A 14910-nucleotide genomic window follows, 5' to 3' on the forward strand; every position below is an offset into this window, starting at 1 on the left:
GTTGAGAGCTCTGATATATTGTTCCAAACAAGACTAGCAATTATTAAAAAATATATATATTTAACCTTTATTTAACGAGGCAAGTCAGTTAAGAACAAATTCTTATTTACACTGACGGCCTACCAAAAGGCAAAAGATCTCCTGCGGCGACGGGGGCTGGGATAAAATAAAATAAAAATATATATAGGACAAAACACACATCATGACGAGAGAGACAACACAACACTACATAAAGAGAGACCCAAGAAAACAACATAGCAAGGCAGCAACATGACAACAACATGGTAGCAGCACAACATGACAACAACATGGTAGCAACACAACATGACAACAACATGGTAGAAACACAACATGGGAGCAGCATGGTAGCAACACAACATGACAACAACATGGTAGTAGCACAACATGACAATAACATGGTAGCAACACAACATGGGAGCAGCATGGTAGCAACACAACATGACAACAACATGGTAGCAACACAGCATGACAACAACATGGTAGCAGCACAACATGACAACAACATGGTAGCAACACAGCATGGTAGCAAGACAACATGACAACAACATGGTAGCAACACAACATGGTAGCAACACAACATGACAACAACATGGTAGCAACACAACATGACAACAACATGGTAGCATCACAACATGACAACAACATGGTAGCAACACAACATGACAACAACATGGTAGCAACACAACATGACAACAACATGGTAGCAACACAACATGACAACAACATGGTAGTAACACAACATGACAACAACATGGTAGCAACACAACATGACAACAACATGGTAGCAACACAACATGACAACAACATGGTAGAAACACAACATGACAACAACATGGTAGAAACACAACATAACAACAACATGGTAGTAACACAACATTACAACAACATGGTAGCAACACAACATAACAACAACATGGTAGGAACACAACATAACAACAACATGGTAGAAACACAACATAACAACAACATGGTAGTAACACAACATTACAACAACATGGTAGCAACACAACATGACAACAACATGGTAGCAACACAACATGACAACAACATGGTAGCAACACAACATGACAACAACATAGTAGCAACACAACATGACAACAACATGGTAGCAACACAACATGACAACACAACATGGTAGCAACACAGCATGGTAGCAACACAACATGACAACAACATGGTAGCAACACAACATGACAACAACATGGTAGCAGCACAACATTACAACAACATGGTAGCAACACAACATGACAACAACATGGTAGCATCACAACATTACAACAACATGGTAGCAACACAACATTACAACAACATGGTAGCAACACAACATGACAACAACATGGTAGCAACACAACATGACAACAACATGGTAGCAACACAACATGACAACAACATGGTAGAAACACAACATGACAACAACATGGAAGCAACACAACATGACAACAACATGGTAGCAACACAACATGACAACAACATGGTAGCAACAAAACATGACAACAACACGGTAGCAACACAACATGACAACAACATGGTAGCAACACAACATGACAACAACATGGTAGCAACACAACATGACAACAACATGGTAGAAACACAACATGACAACAACATGGTAGAAACACAACATGACAACAACATGGTAGCAACACAACATGACAACAACATGGTAGCAACACAACATGACAACAACATTGTAGCAACACAACATGACAACAACATGGTAGAAACACAACATGACAACAACATGGTAGCAACACAACATGACAACAACATGGTAGCAACAAAACATAACAACAACATGGTAGCAACACAACATAGCAGCAGCACAACACGGTAGCACCACAAAACATGATACAAGCATTATTTGGCACAGAAGCATCACAACTGTCAGTAAGAGTGTCCATAATTGAGTCTTTGAATGAAGAGCTGGAGATAAAACTGTCCAGTTTGAGTGTTTGGTGCAGCTCGTTCCGGTCGCGAGCTGCAGGGAACTGAAAAGACGAGCGACCCAGGTATGGGTGTGCTGGCAGAACAGGGGTTGTATGTGGAGGATGAGGGCTGCAGTAGATATCTCAGATAGGGGGGAGTGAGGCCTAAGAGGGTTTTATAAATAAGCATCAACCAGTGGGTCTTGCGACGGGTATACAGAGATGACCAGTTGACAGAGGAATATAACCATTGATGAATGGATGACCTTGTTGGCTTCAATCACTTAGTGGCCAGTTTATTAGGTCGGCCACAATCACTCAGTGGCTAGTTTATTAGGTCAGCCACAATCACTCAGTGGCCAGTTTATTAGGTCAGCCACAATCACTCAGTGGCCAGTTTATTAGGTCAGCCACAATCACTCAGTGGCCAGATTATTAGGTCAGCCACAATCACTCAGTGGCTAGTTTATTAGGTTAGCCACAATCACTCAGTGGCTAGTTTATTAGGTCAGCCACAATCACTCAGTGGCCAGTTTATTAGGTCAGCCACAATCACTCAGTGGCCAGTTTATTAGGTCAGCCACAATCACTCAGTGGCTAGTTTATTAGGTCGGCCACAATCACTCAGTGGCTAGTTTATTAGGTCAGCCACAATCATTCAGTGGCCACAATCATTATATTACCCACTAAACAGAAATACTAGTCTGACTCACTAAACATAAACACTAGTCTGACTCACTAAACAGAAACACTAGTCTGACTCACTAAACAGAAACACTAGTCTGACTCACTAAACAGAAACACTAGTCTGACTCGCTAAACAGAAACACTAGTCTGACTCGCTAAACAGAAACACTAGTCTGACTCACTAAACAGAAACACTAGTCTGACTCACTAAACAGAAACACTAGTCTGACTCACTAAACAGAAACACTAGTCTGACTCACTAAACAGAAACACTAGTCTGACTCACTAAACAGAAACACTAGTCTGACTCACTAAACAGAAACACTAGTCTGACTCACTAAACAGAAACACTAGTCTGGCTCACTAAACAGAAACACTAGTCTGACTCACTAAACAGAAACACTAGTCTGACTCACTAAACAGAAACACTAGTCTGACTCACTAAACAGAAACACTAGTCTGACTCACTAAACAGAAACACTAGTCTGACTCACTAAACAGAAACACTAGTCTGACTCACTAAACAGAAACACTAGTCTGACTCACTAAACAGAAACACTAGTCTGACTCACTAAACAGAAACACTAGTCTGACTCGCTAAACAGAAACACTAGTCTGACTTGCTAAACAGAAACACTAGTCTGACTCGCTAAACAGAAACACTAGTCTGACTCGCTAAACAGAAACACTAGTCTGACTCACTAAACAGAAACACTAGTCTGACTCACTAAACAGAAACACTAGTCTGACTCACTAAACAGAAACACTAGTCTGACTCGTGTCCAGGAAGCAAATACACTTGTGAAGTTACCTTGGTAAGAAATCAATAGTCACTTACCTTCCAGGGGTATAGGCGAGGGATCAATGGGCTGTAGCAGTTAGAGTAGCTGGATGTAGTGTACAGATTGACTACCGGTATGGTTTACAAGGTATTGGAATTGACCCCTGAAGGTCATTAGCTTTTCCTTGGTAGATCTGTTATGCACTGAGACACAAACTGTGGGGATTGGAGGGAGTGCATGTTTGTTTTTAAACCATGCTCAAGACAATGTTTCCATGATACACAAATCTTTACATATATTTTTTATGTACAGTACCTTCAGAAAAGTATTCAGACCCCTTGAATTTTTCCACATTTTGTTACGTTACAGCCTTATTCTAAAATGGATGTAAAAACAAATATATATTATTCTCTGCAATCTACACACAATACCCCATAATGACAAAGCGAAAACAGTTTTTTTGAAAATGTTGCTAATTTATTGAAAATAAAAAGCAGAAATACCTTATTTACATAAGTATTCAGATCCTTTGCTATGATACTCGAAATTAAGCTCAGGTGCATCCTGTTTCCATTGATCATCCTTGAGATGTTTCTACAACTTGATTGGAGTCCACCTGTGGTAAATTAAATTGATTGGACATGATTTGGAAAGGCACACACCTGTCTATATAAGGTCCCACAGTTGACAGTGCATGTCAGAGCAAAAACAAGCCATGAGGTTGAAGGAATTGTCCTTAGAGCGCCGAGACAGGATTGTGTCGAGGCACAGATCTGGGGAAAGGAACCATTTTTTTTTTGTAGCATTCAAGGTTCACCAAGAACACAGTAGCCTCCATCATTCTTAAATGGAAGAAGTTTGGAACCACCAAGACTCTTCCTAGAGCTTCCCCAAACTGAGCAATCGAGGGAGAAGGGCCTTGGTCAGGGAGGTGACCAAGAACCCGATGTTCACTGACAGAGCTCAAGAGTTCCTCTGTGGAGATGGGAGAACCTTCCAGAAGGACAACCACCTCTGCAGCACTCCACCAATCAGGCCTTTATGGTAGAGTGACCAGACGGAAGCCACTCCTCGGTAAAAGGCACATGACAGCCCGCTTGGAGTTTGCCAAAAGGCACCTAAAGGACTCTCAGACCATGAGAAACAAGATTCTCTGATCTGATGATACCAAGATTGAACTCTTTGGCCTGAATGCCAAGTGTCACGTCTGGAGGAAACCTGGCACCATCCCTACGGTGAAGTATGGTGGTGGCAGTATCATGCTGTGGGGATGTTTTACAGCAGCAGGGACTGGGAAACTAGTCAGGATCGAGGGAAAGATGAACAGAGCAAAGTACAGAGAGATCCTTGATGAAAACCGGTTTTGTAGTGCTCAGGACCTAAGACTGGGGCGAAAGTTCACCTTCAAGCAGGACAACGACCCTAAGCAGACAGCCAAGACAACGCAGGAGTGGCTTCGGGACAAGTCTCTGAATGTCCTTGGGTAGCCCAGCCAGAGCCCGGACTTGAATCCAATTGAACATTTCTGGAGAGACCTGAAAATAGCTGTACAGCGACGCTCCCATCCAACCTGACAGAGCTTAAGAGGATCTGCAGAGAAGAATGGGAGAAACTCCCCAAATACAGGTGTGCCAAGCTTGTAGTGTCATACCCAAGAAGACTTGAGGCTGTAATCACTACCAAAAATTCTTCAACAAAGTAGTGTGTAAAGGTTTTGAATACTTATATAAATGTGATATTTCAGTTTCTTTTTTTTAATAGATTTGCAAAAAAACAAAACAAAAAAAAAAATATATGCTTTGTCATCGTTGGGTATTGTGTGTAGATTGATGAGATAAAAAAAATATGTTTTTAATCCATTTTAGAATAAGGCTGTAATGTAACAAAATGAGGAAAAAGTCAAGGGGTCTGAATACTTTCCCGAATGCACTGTATGCTTTATTCTGGGAAGTCACATTAAGATTGGCATCTGTTTGTCAAGTGTACCCTGGACATTTAGTATTGTCAACACTAACTCCCTTTGGGGTTTTAGTAATAAGGATGTGATCTGTCAAGTGTCTGGTGAAGCGTCCTCGTTTCTTCCCTCTCTCCTTGGCTCCATCATTGACCTGATCATCATCGGGCGTCGGGGAACCAAGATCAAAACACACACAGGTCTCCTCCCACATTCTGACGTCCCCTCTCTCTCTCCTCTCTCTCTCTCTCCTTCAGCTCATCGGCTCCATCATCGGGCGTCAGGGAACCAAGATCAATGAGATACGCCAGGCGTCAGGTGCTCAGATTAAGATTGGTAGCCAGCTGGACAGCACCAGTGATAGAGCCGTCATCATCACAGGGACCCCCATCTCTATCAACCTGGCCCAATACCTCATCACCTCCTGGTAAGACAAAGATCTGCCACCACTGAGCACAGCACACACGGAGTAGAGAGGGAGAGGGAAGGGAGGGAGGGAGGGAGGGAGGGAGGGAGGGAGGGAGGGAGGGAGGGAGGGAGGGAGGGAGAGGAGAGAGAGGGAAGAAGGAGAAGGAGGGAGGGGAGAGGCAGGGGAGAAGGAGGGAGGGGAGAGGGAGGGAGAGAGGGAGAGTGATAGACACATCACCATCACAGGAACAACCATCTCCATTAACTTAACCCAACACCACCTCCTGGTAAGAGACAGCACCACCTCTCCCTCTCCCTCTCCCACCTCCTGGTAAGAGAAAGCACCACCCCTCCCTCTCCCTCTCCCACCTCCTGGTAAGAGACAGCACCACCCCTCCCTCTCCCTCTTCCACTTCCTGGTAAGAGACAGCACCACCCCTCCCTCTCCCTCTCCCACTTCCTGGTAAGAGAAAGCACCACCCAGCAGGACAACAATGTAAACGATAAGATACAAGATAAGATACAAGATGTGTACAGTATCTTGTAGCCACAGCAACTGGACCACAATTGGGCCGGTACACACTGGTACAGAGCGCTGTCTGAGTCCAACACCTTATTGAATTGGCTCTAAAATATGACTTACAATACTGTCAAATTAGAATGAGTACTGAGCACCTTTTTCATTCCACTGGTCAGGTCACATGATTAGGAAAGAACCCTGGTCAGGTCACATGATCAGGAAAGAACCCTGGTCTGGTCACATGATCAGGAAAGAACCCTGGTCAGGTCACATGATTAGGAAAGAACCCTGGTCAGGTCACATGATCAGGAAAGAACCCTGGTCAGGTCACATGATTAGGAAAGAACCCTGGTCTGGTCACATGATCAGGAAAGACCCCTGGTCAGGTCACATGATCAGGAAAGACCCCTGGTCAGGTCACATGATCAGGAAAGACCCCTGGTCAGGTCACATGATCAGGAAAGAAGCATGTCTCTAGATACTCATGTCTCCAGACTCAGTTCTACTGGTTTTTTACACATTTATCTCCACAAATTACACATTTGGACAAAAGAGTTGTCGTACTGATGTTGCCAATTCATGTCTAAGTTCACCAATTACTACTGAGTGTCGGAGAGAGAGAGACTACAACAACCCATACTATTAGAAAACTACACTTGCAACGCATTTGCATTAGGATACTAATGACAATGATGCGTTAACACACTGATTAAATACAATATATTTTATCTTGTGATGTCTATTCATGTTGCGTGACTGCTCTCTGAGGACCTCTCGCCTCCGATCGACACGGCGACTAGAGCGTTTACAGTTCACTCGCTGTCTCTGTTCCAGGTGTTGCATCTGACAGGTTAAAGTGTGACATTTTGAACATACCCTAGAAGTGGGAAGTGCAAAACATTGGACTGTAGGGCTACAAGGTCCTACCATAACATTCCATCATTCTTCTACCCTAAAACTAATATTATAGCCATGCTGAATTACACATTCTACATGTTCTATTAGTAATTACACTATATTAGTAATTACACTATATTACTAATTACACTATATTACTAATTACACTATATTACTAATTACACTATATTACTAATTACACTATATTACTAATTACACTATATTAGTAAGAAGTTACAAATTGTATTCACACAGACAATACATTCGCAATATGCAATATATATATTTATTTACATATTGACAAATGCAATATGTATATTCGAATCTTACAATAATAAGGAAATTCCTAATAAACTTTGAACTTATTTCTTTCCCTTACCCAAGCCCCTACCCAAGCCATCACCCTGACTTATAGCACCCTCTCCCCACATGAGAGTCCTAAAGACCCCTCCTCCAGTAATCTGTTGCAACCTCCAGCAAAACACACATTTTTTTATCTCCTTTTATTTTATTTATTTTATTTTTACTTTCTTTAACATGTCTTTTATTTATTTAACCTTCTAACCCGTTTCCATCCGGTACTCCTCCTTCCCTCCTTTCCTCTTCCCTCGTCCCTCCCTCCCTCCCTCCCTCCACCCTCCCTTCCCTCCCTCCACCTCCTATCGTCCTCCTCCTATCCCCCTGTGCAGTTTAGAGACCGCCAAATCCACCGCCCAGTCTTCCTCCATGTCGACCTCTGCTGACCTCACCATGGCCTACACCCAACCCCCCTCCCCCGCCTCCTCCTCAGCCGCTGCTGCTGCCACCCTGGCTGCCATGGGCTGCCCCGGCATGTCCCACCACCACCCCCACGCTGCAGTCCCCATGATGGGCAACCCCTACGGGGCCCTCCCCCTCTCCAGCCTCCTCGGAATGCAATCCATGAAATCCCTCCAATCCATGCCCTACCTGGCTTTATCCAACCCTGCCGCCAATGCAGCCGCCGCCCAGGCCCAGGCTCAGGCCCAAGCTCAGGCCCAGATCTATACGGCGAAGATTTCGTCTGCCAATGGGATCGGGAAGAAACCAGAGAGACAGAAGTTTGCGCCATACTGATGACGTCCGTCTCCATCCCTCCATCACTCCAGCTCTCACCTCCTCCGTCCACGAGACAAGAAAGAAAGGGGGAAAGAATGGAGGGAAGGAAATAGCAGGTTTTTTTGTTCTCCTCCATTCTCTCTCTTCTTGCCTGATGGTTGTAGTTGTAGTTGGACATTTTCGATTGATTTTATTTTGTAGGATTTTTTTTGTCCCCCCCCCTTATATAGTGAACCACTAGGAGGAACGTTTGATTGGCTCGTGTAGATAGCTATATTTATGTTGTCAGGTCTTGGAAACCTATCAAGCCATAGCCTGTGTCCCAAATGGCAACCTAATTCCTTTACGGTGCACTACTTTAGTCCAGGTTCAGGTTGAAAGTAGTGCGCTATATGGGGATTAGGATGGTATTTGGGATGCACACATAGACTATTCCTAACTTCCATTTTTATCTTCTTCTAACCTTCCTTTCGTTCTACTGTACTGCTGTTATTGATTATTGATTATTGATTTATAATAATGAAATATTCCCACTAAGAGTTTATAAATTAAAACACTGGTGAGTGATGCTCAACTGTACGTGCGTGTGAGCTTTTTATACAGTACATGATGTCTGTTTAGGTTTCTTCCTGTGTTCAACTCCTCGATTTTTTTGAAGAACGATGTAAAAAAAAACATAAAAAGCAAAAAAAAAGATTTTAAAAATGACTAGACCAAAAAAAATCTAACCTCTCGTTTTGCGTAATTTTTTGGGGTGAGTTTTTGGTAATATTTTATTTGAAATGTGTTGTTTAATTTATTTTATTTATTATGCCGAGTATTACTTTTCCGATAAAATGTTAGATTTTTTTTTTTGGGGGGGGGGGGGAAATGGCAGCGAGTACGACTGCTAAGACTACGAGTTATTCCATCCTGTCCTGAGTTTTAACTCTAACATGGTGACCAGACTGCTCACGTGGGCCACTCTAACATGGTGACCAGACTGCTCGCGAGGGCCACTCTAACATGGTGACCAGACTGCTCGCGTGGGCCACTCTAACATGGTGACCAGACTGCTCGCGAGGGCCACTCTAACATGGTGACCAGACTGCTCGCGACCGCCACTCTAACATGGTGACCAGACTGGTCGCGAGGGCCACTCTAACATGGTGACCAGACTGCTCGCGAGGGCCACTCTAACATGGTGACCAGACTGCTCGCGAGGGCCACTCTAACATGGTGACCAGACTGCTCGCGACCGCCACTCTAACATGGTGACCAGACTGCTCACGTGGGCCACTCTAACATGGTGACCAGACTGCTCGCGTGGGCCACTCTAACATGGTGACCAGACTGCTCGCGACCGCCACTCTAACATGGTGACCAGACTGCTCGCGAGGGCCACTCTAACATGGTGACCAGACTGCTCGCAAGGGCCACTCTAACATGGTGACCAGACTGCTCGCGAGGGCCACTCTAACATGGTGACCAGACTGCTCGCGACCGCCACTCTAACATGGTGACCAGACTGCTCGCGTGGGCCACTCTAACATGGTGACCAGACTGCTCGCGACCGGCACTCTAACATGGAGACCAGACTGCTCGCTAGGGCCACTCTAACATGGTGACCAGACTGCTCGCGAGGGCCACTCTAACATGGTGACCAGACTGCTCGCGAGGGCCACTCTAACATGGTGACCAGACTGCTCGCGACCGCCACTCTAACATGGTGACCAGACTGCTCGCGACCGCCACTCTAACATGGTGACCAGACTGCTCGCGAGCGCCACTCTAACATGGTGACCAGACTGCTCGCGACCGCCACTCTAACATGGTGACCAGACTGCTCGCGTGGGCCACTCTAACATGGTGACCAGACTGCTCGCGACCGCCACTCTAACATGGTGACCAGACTGCTCGCGAGGGCCACTCTAACATGGTGACCAGACTGCTCGCAACCGCCACTCTAACATGGAGACCAGACTGCTCGCGAGCGCCACTCTAACATGGAGACCAGACTGCTCGCGAGGGCCACTCTAACATGGTGACCAGACTGTTCGCGAGCGCCACTCTAACATGGTGACCAGACTGTTCGCGAGCGCCACTCTAACATGGTGACCAGACTGTTCGCGAGCGCCACTCTAACATGGTGACCAGACTGCTCGCGACCGCCACTCTAACATGGAGACCAGACTGCTCGCGAGCTCCACTCTAACATGGTGACCAGACTGCTCGCGACCGCCACTCTAACATGGTGACCAGACTGCTCGCGACCGCCACTCTAACATGGTGACCAGACTGCTCGCGAGGGCCACTCTAACATGGTGACCAGACTGCTCGCGACCGCCACTCTAACATGGTGACTAGACTGCTCGCGACCGCCACTCTAACATGGTGACTAGACTGCTCGCGAGGGCCACTCTAACATGGTGACCAGACTGCTCGCGACCGCCACTCTAACATGGTGACCAGACTGCTCGCGAGCGCCACTCTAACATGGTGACCAGACTGCTCGCGAGGGCCACTCTAACATGGTGACCAGACTGCTCGCGACCGCCACTCTAACATGGTGACCAGACTGCTCGCGAGGGCCACTCTAACATGGTGACCAGACTGCTCGCGAGGGCCACTCTAACATGGTGACCAGACTGCTCGCGACCGCCACTCTAACATGGTGACCAGACTGCTCGCGAGCGCCACTCTAACCTGGTGACCAGACTGCTCGCGAGCGCCACTCTAACATGGTGACCAGACTGCTCGCGACCGCCACTCTAACATGGTGACCAGACTGCTCGCGAGCGCCACTCTAACCTGGTGACCAGACTGCTCGCGAGGGCCACTCTAACATGGTGACCAGACTGCTCGCGAGGGCCACTCTAACATGGTGACCAGACTGCTCGCGACCGCCACTCTAACATGGTGACCAGACTGCTCGCGAGCGCCACTCTAACCTGGTGACCAGACTGCTCGCGAGCGCCACTCTAACATGGTGACCAGACTGCTCGCGACCGCCACTCTAACATGGTGACCAGACTGCTCGCGAGCGCCACTCTAACCTGGTGACCAGACTGCTCGCGAGCGCCACTCTAACATGGTGACCAGACTGCTCGCGACCGCCACTCTAACATGGTGACCAGACTGCTCGCGACCGCCACTCTAACATGGTGACCAGACTGCTCGCGAGGGCCACTCTAACCTGGTGACCAGACTGCTCGCGACCGCCACTCTAACCTGGTGACCAGACTGCTCGCGAGCGCCACTCTAACATGGTGACCAGACTGCTCGCGAGCGCCACTCTAACATGGTATTTCCTCCTGTCTCTCACCACAGAAGTGGTATCTTCTACTAAAGCAAGTTTTTTTGTTTAACAACATTATGTTTTTGTGGATTAGAGAAATTGTGTTTTCACAACTGATATGTCAATATTATTAAACATTTAACACGATAAAAGCTGCGTATTTCCAACTTTCTTACTGGGATTTCAACAGCAAAACCTCTCTTAGGACGTGTCTGAGGGATGAGAGATGCTTTTCTCACCCCAGCTGTCAGACTAAGATGCCATGCATGGTAGCTACTCTTGTGAGAGACTAATGTTGCATGTTAGCTTGAACATACACACACACAAACACACACACACACACACACATTGAAACACACACACACACACATTGAAACACACACACACACACGTTAAAATAGAAAAAACTGGGTCTCTACATAGACATACATAACCACAGACTCTATATACATAACCACAGACTCTATAGACATAACCACAGACTCTATAGACATACATAACCACAGACTCTATAGACATACATAACCACAGACTCTATATACATAACCACAGACTCCATAGACATAACCACAGACTCTATAGACATACATAACCACAGACTCTATAGGCATACATAACCACAGACTCTATAGACATAACCACAGACTCCATAGACATAACCACAGACTCTATAGGCATACATAACCACAGACTCTATAGACATAACCACAGACTCTATATACATAACCACATACTCTATAGACATAACCACAGACTCTATAGACATACATAACCACAGACTCTATAGACATAACCACAGACTCTATAGACATACATAACCACAGACTCTATAGACATAACCACAGACTCTATAGACATAACCACAGACTCTATAGACATATGTACACCTACTTCAGCTATAGCTCATTCACAATAACTAGCTCACTGGGGGGGGGGGGGGGGGGTATTCTCGCATAGAGACGGTTTGCGTTGGTTTTTATAAATATGCCGAATATACTGTATGAACTCACTTATTTTTATAAACCCAGATGATGCATGGTGTATGGAATTTACTGTGGTCACTTACTGAAAATCACTAATTCATGGTGTATGGAATTTACTGTGGCCACTTACTGAAAATCACTAATTCATGTTGTATGGAATTTACTGTGTCCACTTACTGAAAATCACTCATTCATGATGTATGTTCCAAATGGCAACCTATATAGTGCACTACTTTTGACCAGGGCCCATAGGGTAGTGCACTACCTTTGACCAGGGCCCATAGGGTAGTGCACTACATTAGACCAGGGCCCATAGGGTAGTGCACTACCTTTGAACAGGGCCCATAGGGTAGTGCACTACCGTTGACCAGGGCCCATAGGGTAGTGCACTACCTTTGACCAGGGCCCATAGGGTAGTGCACTACCTTTGACCAGGGCCCATAGGGTAGTGCACTACCTTTGACCAGGGCCCATAGGTTAGTGCACTACCTTTGACCAGGGCCCATAGGGTAGTGCACTACTTTTTGACCAGGGCCCATAGGGTAGTGCACTACCTTTGACCAGGGCCCATAGGGTAGTGCACTACCTTTGACCAGGGCCCATAGGGTAGTGCACTACTTTTGACCAGGGCACATAGGGTGCCATTGAACGTTGTTGTTAAAACCCAGACTCACCACTCTTCTCTCCTAATGTATCTCACTGTGGGCCATTTGCATGAGTTCAACTTAAATTTATGTCTATGCAAAACATTGTATACTTCAGCAAAGTATATTGTGTTCTGTGAAGCTCAGAGTAGCACTGAGATGCTACTGTCTGAAGAGTAGCATTGAGTTGCTACTGTCTGAATAGTAGCATTGAGATGCTACTCTCTGAATAGTAGCATTGAGATGCTACTGACTGAATAGTAGCATTGAGATGCTACTGACTGAATAGTAGCACTGAGATGCTACTGACTGAATAGTAGCAATGAGATCCTACTGTCTGAATAGTAGCATTGAGATGCTACTGACTGAATAGTAGCACTGAGATGCTACTGACTGAATAGTAGCACTGAGATGCTACTGACTGAATAGTAGCATTGAGATGCTACTGACTGAATAGTAGCACTGAGATGCTACTGTCTGAATAGTAGCATTGAGATGCTACTGTCTGAATAGTAGCACTGAGATGTTACTGACTGAATAGTAGCATTGAGATGCTACTGTCTGAATAGTAGCATTGAGATGCTACTGTCTGAATAGTAGCATTGAGATGCTACTGACTGAATAGTAGCATTGAGATGCTACTGACTGAATAGTAGCATTGAGACACTATTGTCTGATATGAAAGGGCTAATGAACAGACTGTCTGATAGGAAAGAGAATACAGATCATCTAAGGTTGTATAAATCTGGTAACTCATCCCAAAATTCCAAGGTTTTCCATAAATCCCAAATTGGAGGACTCCTGGAATGGGAAGGGAATATGCAGGAAATCCAGAGTCCTCCAACCAGGATTTTTTGGGAAATTTGGGAATAATAAAAAAAGAAAAGAGACCAGCATTTTGTAACCCTCTGATCAGCAATGCTGCGTTCATTTTGTCTTTTGTTTATGAACCATCAGGATGACTATATCAAATCAATATTGTCATTCCAGCTCTTTACAAAACACATGTACATAATTATAACCACACAATGAAAATTAATACGGTACAATATTGCATTTAAACATAAGTGATTCCGTTATCATGGCAAGTAATATATATCAACATATTATTTTGATTATAATTCTATTGATTAGATACCATCAGAGTATCAACATATTCTATTGATTAGATACCATGCCAGAATTAACATATTCTATTGATTAGATACCATGCCAGAATTAACATATTCTATTGATTAGATACCATGCCAGAATTAACATATTCTATTGATTAGATACCATGACAGTATCAACATATTCTATTGATTAGTCCCGTGTGGCTCAGTTGGTAGAGCATGGCGCTTGCAACGCCAGGGTTGTGGGTTCATTCCCCACGGGGGGACCAGGATGAATATGTATGAACTTTCCAATTTGTAAGTCGCTCTGGATAAGAGCGTCTGCTAAATGACTTAAAATGTAAATGTAAAATGATTAGATACCATCACAGAATCAACATATTTTATTGATTAGATGCCATGACAGTTTTTGATGTTTATTGTTTGTTTATTGTTCACAGGAACAGTTCTGTCATTTGAATCAACTAGATGTTTTCGTGATTCTCTGTTTCTTTTCATTCTAATAAATAAATCAAAATGATCAACTACATTTTACCCTTCCTCCTTTTTATCTCTCAGTACCTAACACACGAATGAGCTCTAGTCTATGATGTCTGTTCTATTCAAATCCATTTCAATTA

General features: G+C 44.8%; 1 protein-coding gene across 3 annotated transcripts in view; it reads left to right on the plus strand.

The window, feature by feature from the left end:
* Positions 1–12483, plus strand: part of LOC139553216 (poly(rC)-binding protein 2-like) — a 174270-nt gene extending 161787 nt beyond the window's left edge. For all 3 annotated transcript variants that reach the window (XM_071365290.1, XM_071365300.1, XM_071365310.1), the window contains 2 exons: positions 5627–5796; positions 7884–12483. In XM_071365290.1, the coding sequence (XP_071221391.1) occupies positions 5627–5796; positions 7884–8289 (576 nt within the window). In that variant the 3' untranslated portion in view covers positions 8290–12483. The remainder of the gene's footprint in view (positions 1–5626; positions 5797–7883) is intronic.
* The last annotated feature ends 2427 nt before the right edge of the window (positions 12484–14910 follow it).

Source organism: Salvelinus alpinus, chromosome 2, assembly GCF_045679555.1.
Source record: "Salvelinus alpinus chromosome 2, SLU_Salpinus.1, whole genome shotgun sequence".
Lineage (NCBI taxonomy): Eukaryota > Metazoa > Chordata > Actinopteri > Salmoniformes > Salmonidae > Salvelinus > Salvelinus alpinus.